The following is a 13,487-nucleotide window of genomic DNA, read 5'->3' as shown; positions in this document are numbered from 1 at the left end:
TGACTCGTAGGGACGATCCGATCTTAGTATATCTAAAGAGTTCTGCGGTGAACGCGGCAGCCACGTCTTCCATGAGTATATCGTCAGCAACCACTTACAGCGACGCAAAGCTTTGTATGAGTATGTTGTCCGCTTAACGCTCGCGTGGTCTCCAAGGTTGTAGGGAGAAATTTGAATCGATAAGTGCTTTCGCTGACATATACACGAAGTCAAATATGTCATCGGGGTATCGTTCAACGTTGCTGCGACTCAAGTTACTCACCCTTCTATGAAGAGGAGATTTCCGTCAAAGTTCTCATAATAGAAGGAGTACACCGATGCAAGAGACCGGTCAAGGCTTTAAGACTCCCGATTCCACTCGGAGTCGTGGCTGTCTCACTGCCAAATCCTGGTGCAATGTACACTCACAAAGATGACTATGGATGCCAGTCACACCGTTCTCAGCCTTGTGGAAGTTCACTCTCTTGTAATTGCGGACAGAATTCATCACGACAGTCACCGAGGGCGCTGTGATGGACTCATCAACCATCATGGCCCGCGACTTTCACTCATTACCTCTGGTGGTACAATGACTCTTTTAGACTATATGAACGAACTTCCACTGTAGTTTACTTCTAGCACAACTGCAAAACTCAAGAAAGCAGCAGCAGGCGAAATCACAACCAGAATACAAGCAGTATGGACGATTTTGGTCCGCCCCGGTCCCCGGATACGAATCTTACGAAGAACATGCACAAGCTTGCCGCTATCCTCGGTATTGTGTCCCTGTTCTGGATAGCATTGCTATCGTTGCTGGAAGCCAAACCGAATCTTGGTCCAACACCATCGTGGTTCCATGTCTATAACACATTATCACTAGCTGGATGGGCTACTTGGGTGGTGAACTTCACGATGGTGGATTCTCGACGAAAGAAAACCCTTCCTCGAAACAAGCCCCACCAAGCATGGAATCTTCTCCACATCTTACCCATAGCTCTCCTCAATCTCACTATCTACACGAGCTTTTCGGTCAAGGATAGGGCGCAACTCTGGTTCTGGGCCTTGATGGTGTTTCGATACTACCGTACTATCGTCACCAGATTCTTCTATCATCGGTACAAGGTGGCTGACTCGAGCACTGAGATATCCAGATTCAAGCCACAAGATTGTACAGTTATCGTACCAACTGTCGGCCCCAACAAAAAGAACCCGGTGTTCGCAGAGATGGCTGTGGCAATTCTGCGAAACAAGCCAGGGCGTCTGATATTCGCCGCTAACAACGAGAACGCCGAAGATGGGGTTAATTCAATGATGGCGAAAATAATTCCAGCTCTCGAAAAGCATATGCGGGTGGTAACAAACTGGGAATGCGTACATGTCGACATATCAAACAAGCGCGCACAGACATATGAAGCCATCAAAAGGGTGAACCAGAAAGGGGAAGGTCATTTAATGACGGGTGTCATTATTATGGTCGACGATACTGCTATCTGGCACGAGAACTTCTTGGAAGCAACTCTTCCAGCTTTCAATGACCCAAACGTTGGTCTTGTCGGTACGCACAAGTCGGTCAGATACATCCGCCTTGGCGACAATCCAACCACCCCTTTCGCGTCTCATACGGATCACACGCAAGAAGATGCTCTCCAACGAGAAATCGAAGAACTCGAAGAACGTCGTAGGATTGCGAAGATGGGCAAACTGGAATACTGCAAGGAGTGGTATTTGACAGGCATGTGGAACACCATCGGCGCGCTGTATCTGATGCGCCACAGCTACGAGACGGAGGCGTCTAACACCGCTGATGGTGGCGTTTTTGCCGTGTCTGGTCGAACCATGCTCATCCTGACGTCGATAGTAAAGGACCCAGATTTTATAAAGGAGTTCCAGGAGGAGTATGTTGGGGAGATCGTTTTCAAGTGGCTGACGAGGTTGATCAAATGGCGTGTTCCACTCATGGATACGATACTCGCTCGCTTCGAATCCATTGGTCTAACGAAAAAAGGCGTCGGACCACTGCTTGCGGATGACGACAATTTCATCACGCGGTGGGTCATTAACCATGGCTATAACATCAAGATTCAATCCTCACCTGAAGCAACCATATCCACGGTGTTGGGGAGCGTGAAGACGTTCAAGTTCATAGACCAGTGCAAACGCTGGAGTCGCACAACCTTTCGACAAAACCCAATAGCGCTCTTCTTTGATCGAACCATCTGGTGGAAGTGGCCGATCTCGGTATGGACTGTGTACTTCCCGTGGATGTACAACGGGGCTCTGTTCTGGGATAGTGCGGCAGTCCTTACCTTCTGGTATTCGAGCCTTTATCTCGACTCCCCGAGCGGCAATGCGCGATTTTGTTGCCTGATCCTCTTCATGTGGTTCGCCAAACTCAACAAGACCTGGCCATGGTTCTGGGAGCATCCGCTGGACTTTGTATTGTACTTCATCATCCCGGCCTATCCTTTGTTCACTTACTACCACACCTTACTCAAGTTCGCAACAGCGATCACTTGCTGGAACAACGAATGGTCTGGGAGGGATGTGAAGGACGCAGAAAGAATAGCAGGACCAGTGCCACCCGAGGTGGCAGAACGGGCGGCAAAACAAGCGGTAAAGAATCTGACAAAAAGAAGGAAAAAGTAGACTTGGTCGACTTCCCAAGCAGATCCTGAATACACCAGTCACTTACCCATACCGGCTGCGATCAAAGCAGGTAATATCCCCGCGCCTGACCACTCGTCGATTGACGCCAAAATGGAGGTTGGTGCGATGGATTCGGCGAGTCATGGCCTTCGTTATAGTCAGGCGACATCTCTTTGGTTTCTAATGGGCGTTTGTTGTTTTCGATACCCAGGCTTTAATACAACGTCATTCAGCGTTGATATCCATACTTAGGATACGTAGACATTATCTGTATAGGAATTTATTAGCTGTTTTTTTATTTCTAAAACGCTTATGGTTTATCTCCATGCTGCGCAGAACATCCAATACTTCGAAGAATGTCGAAATTGGAAGAAGGATAATTCTTATACCGTGCTGTTAAGTGATTGCTGCAAAAGATCACACCTCCTCGCTCCGGCTCGGTATTGCAGATGCGACGCAACCATTGTCGCAATACAATGAGATCTGATAGTGTATGGAATGAAAGACCGGCGCGCACTGTTCTTTACGAACGTAGTGTGAGACCTCTTGCTAAGACGTGTTGCTGACACTACATGGGTGCCAGGGGTTTTGGGAAGCGAAGATTTCATGCGGGCCCATCGAATACGTCATACCCAGTGAGGTCGGCAGGTACCTCGTTTTCCACAGCAAAAACGTGCGCAGAACATACCTCGACTACGATACGATACGAGCAATGTCGGCAGAGTAGTCTCCGTAGTCTCGATGAAAACGGCGTTCGAGCACTAGGCGCAATTGCCCCATTCGTACCTTCCTCCACCAGGGCTGAAGGCGACCCGACGTGTTGGGACCCTTCGCTCCACATCAACTCTACTTCAACTACATCCATGGATCTCTTCTATGTTCCCTCTACATTACATATGTCTTCACGTACTCCGCATAGAACGATAACGCACTGGTCGATATGTTGTGCCCTGGGAGGGCGGCGACACGCACAGCGCATCCTTCGATCCCGCTGATCCTGCCGATCCAAAGCCACGCTCAGAGGACAACCGCTCTCGAAATAGTACCCTTGTGAGCAAAGGTCTATAGAGTGGTCGGCGAGCAGACACTGTGATATCGTATGCCGGACCACCAAGGAGGACGACATCGGTCCATGTGCAGGCACCCTGGACCCTCACAGCCAAGACTCTTCATCACCTCATGGGCTCGCGCGCGCATGTGGAGTGAATGTCGCTTGGTTTGATACTCTCCTGCAGGACTGGGGTTGGCGAAGAATGGGGGCCAGAACGTGTCAGCGTACTAAAGGAGGACTCCAAGGTTGGCGCCAATCAAGTCCTTCGCCGGCTCGTCCTCCAGCGACGTACCGTGTCAAAGAAGGATAGATTAGCTCTGCTATCTCGTGGTCCCGCAAGTCCCCCTCGCAGCGCAGAATTGCTTTTGCTCAGATACCAGGTGGTCTGATCACTTTTGGTCAGGGTCTGCTCGGCCTTAGCCCTCTCAACCCCCTCAACCCCATTGCGACGGCGGAAACTCGCCAGCCTAGGGCGCCCATGTGCACCATAAGGCAGCCGCTTCAGCCTGCAGATACGGGGCGGCGCCAGGCAAGCAAAACCTTCTGGTACCGTAGCCGTGCTCGCTGGATAGCAGTCACAGGCAAGCCCAGCGACACGTTTAGCAGGCTCCGTTGCGCAAGCCAACGATAGGGCGCACTCAAGAACAACAAACTGTATTGTTGGCGCTCCATTGAAAAATGAGAATACGCGGTCAGCTCTCTTCCATTCCCGACTATCTTGAGGAATCCGGCAGTTACCACTTCTCCGCACTGCGTGGACATCTGCAGTATCTGTCCCGACACTCAGAGGCCTGAGAGATTGGGATCCAGCCATGCGCATGCAGCAGCAGGGTTGCGATGATCATGAGGCTCTGCTCGTGGAAGGTAATCTATCAGCCGAAGCCACGGTCTGGACACACGCATGGGTGACGAGAAAAGCATGCGCGGGCAGCGACAGCAGAACTCCTCGTACGTTTACTCCGCATCCTTGTTCGCTTTCGGGCCGTCATGTGTGTCGCGTCCCAACACAGCATGGCACGGCTCACGGTGCGCGGGAAGGATGATCAACCATCTGGCCGGTGTTTTCACCCTCCTAATTGGGTTCGTGGCTTGCTTGCGGGGTTGCGCGTGCATAGGCGAGACCGACGCCAACGAATTACCTTTCACACCTTGCTACTCCCTCACGGTGAGCCCGGCCGACGGCGGTCCATAATCAACATGGTACTTAAGCCCTGTAACGGACCATGCCGCCCACACTCGCAGTCTTCTCCTCGGAACTGTGCATTCGCAATGCGAGGTGTACGATCGTAACGAGCCCAAATTTGGCTCCCGAGCTCGCACGACTTGGTGTACGATGGCGCACAGCGCTATCAGTCAAGCATGATTACAGCCCGCTGAGTATTCAAGACTTGTCATTCGTTGTAGCATCGTTCGCATGGCATGGAACCCTAAGATCGTGATATCTTAACTAGGGTTCCGAACTATTGGTACTCAGTAGCAAGTAATCCTGTGCTGATCACCCGTCGCAGTGGCTTTGGGCGTTCCAAGTGTCTGCCCATGGCCTGTTGCTGTTGTGGTCGCACGTTTGTGTGGCCTTCCAGAAGCGGATATACCGCTTAGTGAGTCTAGCACCGCACCCCATTACAGGCGGAGGGTCGCTTCAACCTTGATCGAATCAGGTTTTGATGCAAGCGAAGAAAGTAAGACTACAGAGTAAACGCCCGAGCCTACATCGCGTGGCTAGTTAACGACGCAAGAGAACGTCGCGCCATCGCCGTCTCGGCTCCGGATCTAAACGGTGTGTTGACTATTCTAAACCCACTTCAATCCGTCGTGTCATTTGGGGTTAATCGCATGCTTGGAAGCTGGTGGCAGCGGTGGAAAGCCTCTCTGCGCTTATCCTTCGATGGGAATCGCTTGTCAATATTCCGGAGGTCGCCAAAGCCTCTGCAGACCTGTCCGCACACCAATAGAACATGTGCTCTCGAACACCATTAACAGAAAATGAAACACGTCTTGCATACAGGCGGGTACAATCACGACCTGGTCAATAATTGTTCGGAGTTGAATGTGCAACACACAACAAGAGGTCGACTAGGATCTTCGCGAAACAGGCCCTTTGCGCTATAGCTTGTCTCCTGTCGGCCCTTCTCATCGCTGTGTCCCGCATGCCCATACCCAAGCACGCAAGACCAGCAGGGTCATGCCGTGCGCTGGAAGTTCTGGCCATTGCAAGAAGTTGTGGCGGTGCGACTTCCCATACTTTTTTTCGTTATGAACAAGCTCTTCGGATGCTGCAGTATGCGTTCTTGTCGACTCGAGACCACCGAAGCTCAACAGTCAGCGTGGACGATGTCGTTTACATACCTGCCTGAGTACGGATCTGCGGCAGTGCGCATTCACGGCCCTGAAACATGCTGTCTGACTGGCTCATGCATGGCTCAACTGTAGTTCTGGAGCGGGCGCATAGCTAAATCGATTGCGTACTCTGAATTCGAACATCCCGCGAGGCTCGGATCATAATCCTGCCGCAAAACCCAAATAGGTTCTGGCCTTGCATTTTGTAACCACGATTGCTCGCTGTACTGACGTGCGTCAGCCACATACTCCTTTGGGGATTTATGCCCTGTCAAAATGCACGGCTCCCCTACCGCGTTGAGAGCGTGGGTCGAGGACTGCTTGACAAGAGTAGCTTCTGCGACTAAAGTAGTCTCAACTGGTCAAGTGGCACGGATTCCAAGGCTGTTCTCCCCGCACACACTATCGCTAGCTCTTCAAAGCCACCATGGGCGGCCTCTAGTATATACCAGGTGGAAAGATTAGTGATGCGCCCATGGCGACATGATATACTGGAGTGTGAAATATTGCTGATGGCGTCAGACGGGTACCAGGCCGATGCTAGACAGCGGTGTTACATTCCATAGTCGAGGTGCATCAGGGTGTTGTAACGCAGTCAATGAACAGGTGCCAGTTGCACTGCGGCCGGTATACTTGGCAAAAACCAGGCGGCACTGCTGATAGGAAGGCTCGTACCAGCGAGGGTGCGGTTGACGCCTTCCACAACCTTATCCATTTGGTCGGGCCAGGAGGGTCCAGGGGCCACGCGAACAAGATGTCACGCTGATTACCAGACGCCGCGTTAGTATGGTACGGAACATGAGGTCCGTGTATGACAGCTAGTCCTCGGGAGCCTCTGGTCAAAGACACACGGCGTGTGCACATGGCGTGCCGTGGCAGCGCAAGGTCCCAGAGCGAGATTGCTCTGACTTGGCTCCCCACCCCCGGTCCAAGGCTACGAAACGGTTACGGTTGTAGGGCAAGTGTGTTTGCTCGCGACCAGACAACGCCCGCGCCCACCACTTCGAAACGTAACCAAGATTATTCAGAGGGCCATGTCACGCCATGCCACAGTAGCCTTGCGATGTGCGCATGAAGGCAGTCACACTGTGCCATGACGCACCGCGACTGCAAAGGCTGGTTAGTCACGAAGAGTGGGCATGCTGGAGTCAGTCCCGCAGTGACGATGTGACGATGAGAAACACGGTGAAGTCAGCGCGATACAGGGCCTGTGGGAGAGGCAGTGCAGCGACGAGCCCCACGAGGACTCGCTTAACGACCCGATTGAGGGCAATGGTCTAAGATTAGCACTGCCCCACGTCCAATGAGACGTCATATTGCCTGCACAGCCGCATGCTAGCGCCACCAGCCACAGCGGTCCGGGCAACGCGAGAGGATCGCGTACCAGATGCGCTAAGGGCCACCAGGCGTGCGGAATGGCAGGACAGCTTCCCAGTCCGCCCATGGCTCCCCGACCGAAGCGGTGATCAAGCGTGCGTCTTCTCCAGGGTCTATCCCTAATGCGCTTGTCTTGCCCAGATGCAGCATGAAAGCTCCCACGCGCTGCTCGCCTACTCGCTGACGGCCCTCTACCCCTCGTCACTTTCGGCATGGCTTGCTCTGTTGGTGCGTCGACTTGCGTGGACAGGGGTCGGGCACACCGCGACTCCCAAGGGGTTAGTGCTACCACTGGGAGGCCGGAGCGCGCGATCGAGGCGGGGACGTGAATTGACGGCGGCCGGTAACTTCTGCCTTCTTTTTATTTTTCCTAGCGTGGCCTGACCGTTTCCTAATCTACCACCTCATGCCAGAGGCCCAAGCGCATAGGGCAGTCAAGCCTCCAGGACAGGGGCCTGGCCTGCCGTCGTATAGCTTCGTGCACTGTTTCCCGCTGGGGGCCATTGCGGTCTTGTCTTGGGCCTTATGTATAAACCAACTTCGCCCCCCAAGGCATCGTCCTCCATCCAGGCCTATGATCAACGCAAACACTACTTCATCCAGATCCTTTCCGACGCCGTGGATTACCCTTCAGGATCATAGTCCTTCCGGCTTCTGACTTGTCCTTCGCTTCAGCCAGCCGCCTCCAGGACTACTCAACGGAGAGGGACTACGCGCTGTCACTCCCGTACCCACATGCAGTAAAAGATCAGCAGAGTTTCGACGCCCTTTGACTATTCGCCGACTCATACGACAACCTTAGGATTTGATCGGCACTTCCTCCGGGAAGGTAGGCTTTCCCCTGTCGGTCCCTTATAATTTGCGCTAGCCCTACCAACCAAACACCATCGATCCGATCGCACCTACTCAGTGCTTATGCTGACTCCATTTACGGATATAGGCATCGGCTGCAGTTCAATTCCTATCTGTTGCAACCTGCATTGCTCCACCTACCACATTCCTCATCATGGTTGACTACGCCCAATATACACCGAACATGGCTCACGACTTCGAGCTCTACTCCAACCCTCAAGAGCAGCATCTAGAGTTTCACCACAACCAACCTTATGTGCCTGCCTCAACATATGCCATGGAGCACGCCTTCAGCGCTCCCTTTGACCCAATGGCTACTCTTGCAGACCTCCAACCGCCACAAGATCTACAATACCACTACGATGCCATCGCCCAAGGTGTCAAGCCATATCAGTATCAAACCCCAGCAGGCTCTCCCCATTCCACTTCACATTCTTTCCACGAAATCCCTCCTGTTCTTTCGGCATCTTCCGAATCTGGCGCTTCAGTGTCGTCTTCTGCAATGGGCTCCCCATCACTTGTTCCGCAATTCAACGAGTCGTGGCACACACTGGGACTCGGTGCCTCTTCTGGCTATGACTACTCAGGGATGGTAGCGGCTGATAAGTCGTATGTGGGTAAGTCGACTGTTCCTTTACCGAAAACCTCGCCTGCTTCTTTCATTACATCTTCTCCGTCGCAAAACTTCATGCGGCATGTATTCAAGACGCCTATAACTCCAGCTTCAGCCAAATGGTCTTCCAGATCAGATGGGCGGGGGAACTCTCATTTACCGGACACGGCCAACACACCCAGTATTACATCAGTCAATTCTCCTTCAGTCACTTCAGTTCCGCAGTCATTTCATTCTTTTCAGTCTTGTTGGTTGCCTTTCAATGCTACATGCAACAGAAACTAACGCAACTCAAGCAGATCCTAATCTCATTCAGCCCTTCCCATTCGCACCTCAGAGCCCATACCCTGAGATTAGGGCTACTCCATCTCCCTACTTCCCCATTGTCGAGCAGCCGCCTTCCCCAGCTCTCTCTCAACTCTCATCGCGCACCCAGAGTCCCGGTTCGGCACACATTAAAGGGGGTAGCGCTAGCCCATACCTACACACTCAACGATATCAGCCTTACCCTCAACCTGGCGGACAACGGCGAGGCTCCGTCGTCTCTGTCCAATCACAAAACTCAGGCACCAGCCGCAAGAGCGGAAGCAGCTATGACAAGGATGAGACCCGCGAGAAGGGCATGTGCCCACTGCCCGAGTGTGGACGCGTCTTCAAAGACCTGAAGGCGCACATGCTCACACACCGTGCTGAACGACCAGAGAAATGCCCTATCGCGACCTGCGAATACTACTCGAAGGGTTTCGCAAGGAAGTATGACAAGAATCGCCACACACTCACACACTACAAGGGTACCATGGTCTGCGGTTTCTGTCCAGGTAGCGGTTCAGCGGCTGAGAAGTCGTTCAACCGCGCTGATGTCTTCAAGAGGCATCTTACATCTGTTCACGGTGTCGAGCAGAACCCTCCCAACAGCCGCAAGAAGAGCCCATCTGGCCGCAAGGCTTTCGGTGGCTCGCAGCCCAGTGTTGCTGGTACTTGCTCCACTTGCTCGGTCACCTTTGCCAACGCGCAAGAGTTCTACGAGCACTTGGACGACTGTGTGCTCCGCGTCGTTCAGCAAACCGATCCCAGCGAGGCCATCAACCAACGCCTGCTCACATCGGTTGCAGAGGACCCAGACGTCACCGAGACACTTGACCGCAATGGTCTGTCTAAGAGCATCGAGTACACTGTCCCCAGCTACGATGAAGACGAAGAGGATGACTTCGAGGAAGACGAGGTCGACAATGACGACCACGAAGATGCCACTTACGGCTCTCGTCGCGCTCGCTCCGGCAAGGGCGCAATGAAGTCCTCCAAACAACATTGACAATTAACACATCCCCGAGGTGTCGGCGCAACGCAGCACGTCGGGGGTGGCAACCACCTACCAAACCACCAATCCTCCTCTCGCGTCCAGAAGTCGGGCCCTCGCGCCGGCCTTACCTTCTCCAAAGGAGGCGTAGCCATCACCGGCTCTGGACGCAAGAAGCGCAAGAACTACCCCGTATCCTGGGGTTGCGCAACCGACAAGATGAAGATGAAGAAGCGCGTCTTGTGCGTATACGACGGCCAGAGAAGGCTATGGAAAGACGACATGATGCTCGATCAAGAGTTTGAAGTGCGCATGAAGCTGCCTGACGGCAAGTCTTACGTCACGGATCTGGACGTTCAGACCTTCAACCGCGCAGATGCCCTGCATTCCGCGACGAGGGAGGAGAGAGGACCTTGGGTGCCCGACAACATCGTCGGCGGCATCAACGGGGTGAGCATGGAGACAGCACCACTCGAGTGGGGTCTTTGAGTACGAATAGCGATACGACATTTGCTTTTGCTGCGAGCGTTTTGAGCGATACGGATGGGATCTACAAAAGGTTGCAAGACAGCCCGTACACAGACACGGCATGATGAACGAACGAACACCCCAACGAACTTCTTTGCTGTACTACCAAGCTTGTAGTTTTTGTATTCTTGTACTTTTCTCGATCGATACCACTGGGGCTTTTGGAGTTTGCGCTTGCGAGCGAGATGTAATGGACGTGCTGGACGCGAAGACATGGTATCTGAATCTATTGACTATTACCATCATGATACTTGCACATACATGATCTGTGACTGCTTCAAATACTTTATTACTTGACTACACGTAGCTTCTACATATTCATCCCGTCGAAACCGACTACGCACACATGGGAAGCTCCGAGGAGGTCCAACTACCCCAGGGCGTGGAAGGATCTGACATCAACCACGCCCCGGACCTGCGTCGTAGATCTCCCCAAAGTATGGTCTCTGGAAATTTCGGCTCTCATACCCGTTACTCAAAGTAAGCTGCCACAACTTTCCGATGACCAGTTTATCCAGGGCAGCAGCAGGGCGTTACCCGTTGCGTTGGCCTGGATTCAGCCTCAGCCACAGCTGACTATATGTGTGTGGATAAAGTATGGGACGGACGGCTGGTCTTTTTTCGATACCGGAATATCGGGTCCGCTCAAGCGTGGAGAATGCATTGACGCAAAGGATTGTTTTTCTATGGGGGTATGTTTGGTTATTACGGTGGCGTGGAGGGTCTGCGGGTGCATGCTCGTGGGGGACGCTGACGCTTTGGCGATGCAGGAGGGCATTGAACTGGATTTGTTTTCGTAGCTAGAGAGGTTATGCGCAGAGGTAAGTCTAGAGGCTTGCAGGCCTAGGCATTGTAGCCATAAGCAAGTATCGAGTGCCTGCATGGCCGTGTTTCAACGATATGTACTTTCACGGCCTCGTCCTGGCTATTGTCGAGTCTAGATGCATATGCGGTGTTGTCTTCAGAAACAACGCTTCAGACGTCTGGACAACTCCGCGGCCAGATTATCGCGCCAGGCTTGCTTCACTCAATCCATGCTGCAGGTGGGAGAAGGGAAAGGCCAAAGCGCCCCCGTGACTGCGCGTCGTGATGTCGTGATGGAAAGTGGGCGGAGCGGCGAGTGAAGGTCCGTGCTCAGTTCCCCGCGGTGGGAAGGCAGCAGCGACCTAGACAGCTTGTAGCTCCGTCGACTCCCAGCATTACGCCGCAACCACGCCCTCTCTCCCTCTCACAACACTGCCACCATGGCTTCAAATATCGAGCAATCGCCTTTCTTCCAGGACCAAAGGTCAAAGGGCGAAATCGTTGTTAAGGGTATGACATAACCAATACAACAATGGCGCATGTTCGCTAACTCCGATAGACCCTCCCAAGTTTGACCTAGAATCATACATTGCCAACTACACCGGTACGTCTCTTACAATGTCTCTCCAGAATATCTGTATACTGATTCATCTTGTAGGGTACACACGAATCGACCGCCTGCACCACATCGGCGCGCACTCGCCATACCTCGCCGCCGACGCATACCGCCTTGCCATCGCTGAGGCAAAGAAGGGCAAGAATGTTGCTTTATACCAGAGTCTAGTAGAGGAATACAGTCGCATAGCACCACAAGATGGTGCTTCCGTGGTCGACACGACATGGGTTGAGAGGCAGACACGGGCTGTGCGCGAGGAGCACGACCGGCTAGAGCACGAGTTGAAGTCATACAAGAACAACCTGATCAAGGAGAGCATACGAGTAAGTGGAGACATAGGCTACATGTGTGTCAGTAAACTGACACTCTGCAGATGGGCAATGAAGACCTCGGTCACTTCTACTACGACACCGGCGACTTCAGCAGCGCACACAAGGCCTACATGAAGATGCGCGAACACTGCACCTCTCCCAAGCACCTCGCCGATATGACCCTCCGCCTCGTATACGTTAGCATCGCACAGAAGTCATGGACAACTGTACTAGCCAACCTGGCCAAGTCGGAAGCCACCCAGCTCAAGGGCGATGAGAAGGCTAAGTTGGAGCCCATCATCTCTGCCTGCAGCGGTCTATGTCACATGGCTACCGGCAACTACCGCGAGGCTGCGACAGCCTTCCTCGGCACCTCAGCGGCATACCTGACTGCAGAGCCAGCAGCGAACATCACATGGCAGAAGGAGGTCATCTCAGGCAATGACATCGCCGTATACGGCGGTCTCTGCGCGCTTGCCTACATGGACCGTACCGACCTACAAAACAAGGTGCTAGCAAACAGCGAATTCCGCAACTTCCTTGAGCTCGAACCCCACATCCGCCGCGCCATCAACCTTTTCTGCAACTCCAAGTACAGCGCCTGTCTCGAAGTGCTCGAAGGCTACCGCAACGACTACCTCCTCGACCTCTACCTCTCCAAGATGCTCAACACAATTTACAGCCGGATCAGGAGGAAGAGCATTGTGCAGTACTTCATACCTTTTAGCTGCGTCACGCTCGACGAGATGGCCTCCAAGTTCCCGCCAGCACAAGGCCGAACGATTGATGAGGACTTGGAGGAGATGATCAACCAGCGGCTTCTCAATGCGCGCATAGATCTTGTCGACCGCCTGCTCATTTGCCCACCGATCGACCCCCGCCACGACGTACACGCCGACGCTCTCAAAATGGCCGAAGCATACGACCACACTCTGCGCCTCCGCTTAACGCGCCTCAACATGCAGGCAGCAGGTATGGAAATCTCGTCGCAGAAGATGAACGACAAGTCATCTGGCATGGGCGGTGGCATCAGTGACACGTTCCGCGGTCTAGGTCAAAAGATTGGATTCTAGTAG

General features: G+C 53.2%; 3 protein-coding genes across 3 annotated transcripts; all 3 read left to right on the top strand.

The window, feature by feature from the left end:
• Positions 1-1,290: 1,290 nt before the first annotated feature.
• On the top strand, positions 1,291-2,625 carry J4E88_002344 (uncharacterized protein; the record flags this gene model as incomplete). Its single annotated transcript, XM_049396009.1, has 1 exon — positions 1,291-2,625. One exon carries the CDS (start codon positions 1,291-1,293, stop codon positions 2,623-2,625), a length of 1,335 nt encoding a protein of 444 aa, XP_049258413.1.
• Positions 2,626-8,396: 5,771 nt separating this feature from the next.
• On the top strand, positions 8,397-10,641 carry J4E88_002343 (uncharacterized protein; the record flags this gene model as incomplete). Its single annotated transcript, XM_049396008.1, has 3 exons — positions 8,397-8,859; positions 9,155-10,117; positions 10,187-10,641. The coding sequence occupies 3 exons, from the start codon at positions 8,397-8,399 to the stop codon at positions 10,639-10,641; spliced, it is 1,881 nt and encodes a 626-aa protein (XP_049258412.1).
• A 1,283-nt stretch (positions 10,642-11,924) lies between these two features.
• On the top strand, positions 11,925-13,484 carry J4E88_002342 (uncharacterized protein; the record flags this gene model as incomplete). The annotated part of the gene is made up of 4 exons (XM_049396007.1): positions 11,925-11,994; positions 12,044-12,088; positions 12,143-12,423; positions 12,474-13,484. 4 exons carry the CDS (start codon positions 11,925-11,927, stop codon positions 13,482-13,484), a joined length of 1,407 nt encoding a protein of 468 aa, XP_049258411.1.
• Between the last annotated feature and the right edge of the window lie 3 nt (positions 13,485-13,487).

Source organism: Alternaria novae-zelandiae (genome assembly GCF_023758075.1).
Source record: "Alternaria novae-zelandiae strain BMP 2774 chromosome Unknown scaffold_3, whole genome shotgun sequence".
NCBI classification, from domain to species: Eukaryota; Fungi; Ascomycota; class Dothideomycetes; order Pleosporales; family Pleosporaceae; genus Alternaria; species Alternaria novae-zelandiae.
This window is presented reverse-complemented; position numbering and strand designations above follow the sequence as displayed.